The following is an 8315-nucleotide window of genomic DNA, read 5'->3' on the forward strand; positions in this document are numbered from 1 at the left end:
GCCCTTTTCTGCACATGTTTTTTCGTGTGCAGATCCAGGTTCTTTGGCTCAACCATACCATCAGTGAGGCGAGACGATCTTCAGAGACTTCGAGGTATATCTGCCGCGTCCGCAGACCGAGGAGTCCTTCTTTATTCTTCCCTCTAGCTTTAGCTCTATTTTATTTACTTTTGTTTAGACATTCTGGAGTTAGAACACTTGTAGTTATTCAACAGCTTATGATTTCATGAGATTCCGGGTTTTGGGAGTTTATATCGTATATTCCGAGCGGCATCTTAAACATTTTATTTATGTTTTATCCGTAATTCTTGGCTAGTTTTACTTTTTGCTTTCTTTTTTCGCAAATTGTTAGGCTTACCTAGTCGTAGAGACTAGGTGCCGTCACGACAGTTCACTAACGGCGAACTTGGGTCGTGACACAAGGACGATAGGGAGCTGGAAGAAATCAACACCAAGCTTGATAGGCTTGAGATGCTGGTCAGAGATGGCTCCTATGATAGTCTTGGTGATGCAGACGCTCGTCCATCTGACAGTGACGACGATAATAATATGGACGATTAGATTTTTATTTTTATTTTTTTGGATAATCCTTTTGTTTAAAGGGCCATTATCTTATTTCTTTTTTTATGTAATTTTAATTTATGTTTTATTTTATTTAATGAAAGACAATGTTTTTGTTTTAATGTTTTGTACGTTTTTTTAAATATAATTCTCTTTAAACTCAGAAAATAACAGAGGGAAAAACTGTGTTTTTCCTTCAGCATAATACTACAAAACTTTAGCATGTTTTAATATAAAGTTTTAGGAAATGAACTAAATAACCCCAGTATGCATTAACAAAAACTCATTAGAAAATTATATATTGCAGGACAAAAGATTAAGCATGTTTTAGGAAATGAACTAAAAAACTTCAACATACTACAAAACTTAAACATTTTTTGGTATGAATTTTTAGCAAAAAATCATAATAAAATTACATAATGCAGGAGGAAAACTTAAGCTCGTTTTTCTTGATGTTTTTAAAACTGAACTAAATAACTTCAGCATTTTATGCTGAAGTTTTTGGAAAAATCTCATTATAAAACTGTTGAGCAGAAAAAAAAAAGCTTGTTTATACTGAAGTTTTCGGAGAAAAGCTCATGAAAATAGTTGTTTAATGCAGGACAAAACTTCAGTAAATGAACTAAATTTAATTTCAGCATGCATTAAATAAAATTCACTTGAAATATACATAGTGCAAGGAGGAAAACTTCAGCTCGTTTTTTCTGAAGTTTTTAAAAATGAACTAAACAACTTTAGCATCTTATGCTGAAGTTTTCGGAAAAAGCTCATTACAAAACTATTGAACACAGGATATAACTTCAGCATATTTTAGTTCTGAAATCTTAGCAAATGAACTAAAACACTTCAGCTTATTTAGACTGCAAGACAAATACTTTAGCATTTTTGGTGTCCAGTTTTAGCAAATTATGTAAAAACTCAGCTTGCTTAGTAAATAAACAAAAACTTTAGCATGTTATGCAGTACAAAACTTCACCATATTTGAATTTTTAGCTTTGACGTTAAATTAGGTTTAACGTGAAGAATCTTTTGCTTCACTTTAGAATTCAACGTGAAACAAATTTAGAATGCAAATTCATTCGTCAGTGAAATCTATCAGTGAAAAGTTCATGTTTCATCCGTCAAACAACTTCATGCAAGTGTGAATTACAAAAATAATTATAGAAACATATATCATGAAAATCAATCAGTTTCAAAAACTAATTTGAATTCTGAAGATAAATTACAATACTTACAATGTATTTTGTAATTTTGAATTTGAAATTTGAATCTCGTTCAAATTTTTGGTTTGCGAGAGAAGATCTGAGGAGAGACGGAGTGATGGAGGAGAACTGTAAAATGATTTATGCGTGATGCATCTTTTATATATTTTGTTAGGGGTATAATGGTCATATTATTATGAATTTTTTGTCAGCTGGCTACCAAATCAATGATTTTTAAAAATAGGATACATATTAAAAGGTGGCATAAATATAGGGTATGACTACAAATCACACTTCAGCAATAGCTTGAAGCTAGACCCGGTCCAGATTTTAGGCCCGATCCATTCGCGGGTCCAGAAGAAATAATAGCGCACAGTCCACTCCATGGACGATAACACGTGTTACTGTTTCATTGGAAGCTCCCAAAATTGCTGACTTCGTATGCTCGTCGAACCCAATCACAACTCAACAACTCACATTCACTAAGGGCCACATATAGCCACCACTCTGAACCCTCAAGCCCTCTTTCTCTTCTCTCCGTTTCCCCCGCACCCCCACCCGTGTCTGTCTGTTCCTGCGAATCTTCACAACGTGGATTCATTTCCTTATAAATTAAATTTGGAGTAAGTTTACTTGTTTCCGATTCTTTACTTTTTATTCCTTTTATTTAGGAGAAAAGCGCACAAAGTTTGAATTTTACCGAAAATTTTGCTTTTTTGGCCCCTGGGTACCGAGTCCCAGAGAATAATTTCAGAATTTTGGTGGTGGTTATTGGCTGAACATTGATTTTTATGTTATGTGAACTTTCCTTGTATTTGGGCGTTTTCTTTTTCAAATTTGAGTTGGGGGTTGATGTTTCAGGCTGAATTATCTAGCTTTTTATGTGTTCCATAACATTTTTACTTGGGACAGCGTTAATTATGAATTGGCGTTTGAATTAGTTATGCTAATGAGTTAAACAGATTTTATATGCCAAGTTTGAATTATTTATATTATCAAAAAGATTGAATTTTTTGCCCGAGTAGCTTTTTTAACTGTTAAATAAGTGTGAGGTTTAGAGAATTCCTAGTTTTAAGAACCCCTAATGGAGTGGAATGGATATTAAGGATTCATATGCCAAGGCCAACTAGTTTGGGATTGAGGCGTAGTTTTTATTTTTTATTTTTTATGTATAAGCAGTAGTGAGTGTTTAGTTGTGGTTCCTCCTTCAATCTATATCATTTTGACTAGGATTTTGTTGCTGCCAAAGCATAATCTTTGACCGGCTTGATTGCAATCTTTTGTTATTGCATTCATATTGACGGTATGTCATGAGCCACACTGGGGCTGTGACCAGCATTAGGTGATTTTGATTCAACTAGTGAATCATTCAAGCTGCAGAATTTCAGTAAAGTCTTCCCTAATTTCGTTCTTACTTGTCTAAAAATACGTCCATAGGTAGCACGCTTGAGAACATAAATTGAAATATTTGTGCTAAGAGCTCTCCAGAAAAATTTTCCCATAAAACATATGAAAGAAAATCTTAGTGAGAGTTTTGAGTCGTAGTAGATGAGGTTAGATCATATTATTGTAGAATTTTAGGCCCTTTTCAGGATCTAATACATAGAGTTGTATCTATATTCAAACTGCAAATCATAATCTTTACTCTAATGTGGATATCCTTCAGTGTGGAGTATTTACACTCTGTTTTAAGTTTTTCTATGTCTATAAACAAATTACTGACGCAATTGATGCAACAGTGGACTTTGTGGTTGATGATCACATAATAGGCGAGGTGGAAGAGGGCACGGTGGTGGAAGTTAGGGCAGTAGATGAAAATGCAGTTGGAGGAAGTTCCAGTGAGGAGGCACTTCACGACGTGCATGATGTCAAGGTAGATGAAGACCTTTCTGATAGGGAGGTCGTTCCATTAGAAGAATCACAATCACTAGGTAATTCAACTTCAGATGAACCTTATGTTGGCCAGGAGTTTGAATCTGAAGCAGCAGCACATGCATTTTATAATACATATGCAACAAGAGTGGGGTTCATAATCCGGGTTAGCAAGCTTTCGCGATCTAGGCGCGATGGCTCTGCTATTGGTCGAGCACTAGTTTGCAACAAGGAGGGCTTTAGAATGCCTGATAAGCGGGAAAAGATAGTGCGACAAAGAGCAGAGACTAGGGTTGGTTGCAGAGCGATGATATTAGTTAGAAAAGTAAACTCTGGGAAGTGGGTTGTCACAAAATTTGTCAAGGAGCACACTCATCCATTAAGCCCAGGCAAAGGTCGTAGGGACTTGATCTATGATCAATATCCGGTTAGTTTCCTGCCTTATAGTTACTAAGGATTTCTAACATAAGCTGTCCTACTTTCTTTCTGTATTTGTTTCTTTCTTCATAGCTGCTATTCAGTTTCTAGACCGTATCATCATATTATTACCTTTGATTATACATCTTCTGTTTATACCCTTCTGTTTATACCCTGTTTATACCTTTGATTATACATCTTCTGTTTATACCCTTTTGATGGAACTTTGAAATTTTAATGAGGCAATGGTCTATATTTATATGTATCTATGTATATAATATTCATTTAAAGTATTGGAAAACTATGATATTGTATGATATAGACTGGGAAAAAGAGATATTTAAGGAGAATTTATATATAGTTGTTTTAGTTCAATGACTTCAAATGATAGTAACATTTGTATATGTATATTTGTTACACGTATCTCAAGACCTGCATCTGTACTCTTTCTGTACCCATGAAACATAAGATTTAGACAATGACAAATCCGACATCTAGTTCATACTAGATCATTGGAATCCATATAAGATGAACAAGGACATTTTTTTGTGAACTGTAAATATGGTTACCAGCACAACCTTCGTGCTGAAGATTTATAGGTTACCTTCTCCCGCGCCCCCCCCCCCCCCCCCAAAAAAAAAAAAAAAAAAAAGGAAAAACTTGTAACTGTGATCTTATAAGCTGCTTTGGTCGTATTTGCATATTTCTAACGCTACTTTGATTTATAAGTCAAAATGATTTCGTCAATATACACCAAGTTGGTGTCAATATACAATGTGTGTTTACATTCCACTTCCTCACCATTTTCCTCGCAAAAGAAACACCAGCTAAACATTATCCTTCCGCTTTTCAAATTTTGTACTGTTAGCATGAAATGCTACTTTCTTAGGTGCCTTTATATTAGACGAGTTAATCAATCTATACTGTCGGACAAAGATATAAACGATAGTTCCATTTCGGTTCAAAACTTATGGTTACGAGAACCTATGATACTCGGATATGGGTATGGGCACCCGATACTGGTGCGGATCTTACGTTGGATTCATCATCACCTAAATCTTAGGATTCAGGATACGAGTAGGAGTATAGGTACGGATGTTAAGATAAAACCAATGTTTGTATATTACTATATATGTATACATTGCAAACAATTAATAAATTCTATTTAATAAAAGTTACTATAATTAAATTCTATTTAAATACTTAATTATAGTAGCAAAGTGTTCTACCACTTTATGTGAACTATAATCTTTATGACATACTCAAAATCAAACCAAATACCCAATTAACCCAAGGTTCCTTGCTACACTCTATAGATGTTTCTTGGCCATGGGTGTTGTCAAAGCACCCGAGTTAGGTTGACCAGATACAGTGCGAATCCCACACCCATATCATGTCGGATTGACACAGGTGCAGTTAGGGATTTGAAGGCAACATATACGAGAAGAAAATTTTGAAGAGATCAAAAAAGGAGCAATGGAATTCGTACCTTACATCTAAGAATGCAACTTCTATCTTGGTGAGGAAGGGGTATCGTAGCTTTTTGATCACATTGAGCGATGCCATGTCGTAAATAGTTGCCCAGTTTGCTTTGGTTATGGCCCCATTCACTATCCTGCTCACAGTGAGCTAATGTTTAAACAGGGATCACTATATAGTTTATGAGACATTCGGTAAAAAAAAATCATTACTATAAAAAATGGAGAAATTTGGTAAGAGATATCCTTCTCTGTCGTTTTGACTATTGATTATTCTTTGATGCAATTACTGTTCGATATATGGGATTCCATCTTTCCATTTTGGGAATTGTGTTGTAAAAAATTATGCTTTGTTAATTGTGCGAATGGTTATTCAGTTAAGATTTTTTGAGAATCTATAAACTGTTTTCGTCCGTGTCTTTGTGAACAGGGTATATATTCATAAGTCACCTTATCCTTGGATTTCCACATCAGTTAAATTGATGTTAGATGACCTTGAAACATAATCCTTTTTGGCTCTTTTTGGTATGTTGAGAAACAATGTTTATAGAAGTCATGAGGGGTGTATTTTTTGCTGGAAATACACTTAAAGTACTGATTAAGCAAAAACATCAGATCCGAATTCAGAAACGATATCTCAAATAGTACAAGTACTTAGAGATGGTAATTCTGTCATTAAATTCAAATAATTATCATTGCGAGTGCACTTACACTAGATCACTAGATCATACAAATTGGAATGGGGGTGGGTTGGGAGTTTTGGGGGGTTGGGGGGGGGGGGGGTATTCTTAAATAACAGTAGAGCTGGCAAAATATGTTGGTTAATATTGGGATTAATTGCTGAAGTAACCAACGTTCTATTGTCGATTTAGCAATTGCCGCTTATAGCAATAGTTTTAAAATTATGGTCTTTGTCTGTTGATGCATGTAAAACTTAGATTTTATGCTTCATGTTCATCTTCAAGGAACTACCTTTACATGACTTCAGTTTACTCTTGTTTTGGTTTCTCAACTTCTTCCTGTAGAATGAGCATGACAAAATCCGGGAGCTATCACAACAACTGGCAGCTGAGAAAAAGAGATCAGCAACATATAAGAGGCATTTGGAAATGATATTCGAGCACATTGAGGAGCACAACCAATCTCTGTCCAAGAAGATCCAAGATATTGTACACAATGTAAGGGAGATGGAGTCTAGAGATCAACACCATCATAGATAGTTTTAGCATGATTTGCCTTTGTTGATATTAGAGTAGAGAAATAGCAGAGTGTAGAACCTAAGTTAAGTAAAGATCATAATGACTTCTATCTTGGCTTACCTTTTTCCCACCTCTTATTCTTTGAGAAGATCATGAAATTATGAAATCAGTTCATATCTTGTTTTCACTTTTTTTCTTTTCCATTTTCCTTTTTGGGTAGAATTGTGGGATTGTAGCCTTGTAGGAGCAATAGGTACAGAATGTCTCTTTCTGGTGCAACCATTGTAACATTCTTTTGGAGGTTAGATGTCCTGTGAACGAACCTTTTTCCTTTTTGTAAAATTTTCAAGTCCATTTCATGTAGATTCAGTAAACTTATTTCAGCTTTCATTTCTGTAATTCTTATCTATCGGAAACAACCTCTCTACCTCACTCAAGATAGGGGTAGGGTCTGTGTATACCCCACCCTCCCCATATCCCACTTGTGGAATCACACCGAGTATGTTGCTGTTATTGTTGTTGTTTTTGTAATTCTTAGAAGCTTCAAGGATTACTTTGAGACATACTCGGAAGTTAGGAATAGTTGGAACAAAAAGAGAGTGGTATTCAAGTGGGAGATTTAGAGTTCTTGAGTTTTTTCTTCGATTTCTGTAAGGAATTAGCATTCTGAATAAATTTTGAATGCTAGTAGTAACAGTAGCAAGCATATGAGTGAAAGCAACTTGAGTATTCTTGTTTATCAGATTATATTTGGTGTTAGTGTTACAACTTATTTTTGCATGCAGAATTACATAATAAATGATTTTTCCTATAAAGTATTAAGTCTGATGATCCTGTGAATTATCTGGGTGCCCTTTAAGGAATATTATATCATTCAAGTTGGGACAGTGGTTGGTCCGTATGAGAGCGAGCTTAGTGGTTAATACTTGTTTGCTTGTCAAATAAATCTTCTTTTTGAAGGAGAAAATGTTGGTTGCAAAGAAGGGTTTTATCTTATTTCAGGCACGTTAGTGTAGGTAAGAGCTGCCCTTTTACGTCAAATCATATTAATTTAATTTATTATGGTTAATGAATAAATTAAGGTAAGAATACATATTTAATCCGTGATAATAGTTTACGTGAAGATGTGTATTACGTATTCATCAGATTACTGTCGGATTTAGTGTCATGCCCCAAACTCGGGGAGCGCGACCAACGCTCAACCGAGTGAACCCGGCTGAGCAAGCCTATTAGATTCTTTCTACCCAAACTCGCTCATGAATAAAGAGAAGACATATTTTCATTAATTAGATAATAGGGAGATCATGTATACAATACCAAGTCATTTCCATTAGTTACTGTCTCAAAATACGCACACCTTCATAGTTTGAAGTGGAATAAATGATTCAAACACAACATAACTCGTTTGACTTTCCCGGCACCCATATATATATATACCACACTATGTCTACGGAGCTTCTAGAAGATACAAAAGAGTGTTAATAATAATGTCAGCAACAAGGCTCCGGCTATACCTCAAAACGTGGTAATAATACAAACAAAAGATACGCTACATGACCCCCGGATGAAGTGAGGCTCACCAAGTC

The 8315-nt window shown here is 35.2% G+C and overlaps 1 protein-coding gene across 1 annotated transcript; it reads left to right on the top strand.

Annotated features, from left to right (window-relative positions):
• Nucleotides 1-1628: 1628 nt before the first annotated feature.
• LOC107830790 (uncharacterized) lies at nt 1629-7092 on the top strand. Its single transcript, XM_075220423.1, has 3 exons — nt 1629-1700; nt 3370-4062; nt 6556-7092. The coding sequence occupies exons 1-3, from the start codon at nt 1629-1631 to the stop codon at nt 6748-6750; spliced, it is 960 nt and encodes a 319-aa protein (XP_075076524.1). The 3' UTR covers nt 6751-7092.
• Nucleotides 7093-8315: the final 1223 nt, after the last annotated feature.

Source organism: Nicotiana tabacum, chromosome 8 (assembly GCF_000715075.1).
Source record: "Nicotiana tabacum cultivar K326 chromosome 8, ASM71507v2, whole genome shotgun sequence".
NCBI classification, from domain to species: domain Eukaryota; kingdom Viridiplantae; phylum Streptophyta; class Magnoliopsida; order Solanales; family Solanaceae; genus Nicotiana; species Nicotiana tabacum.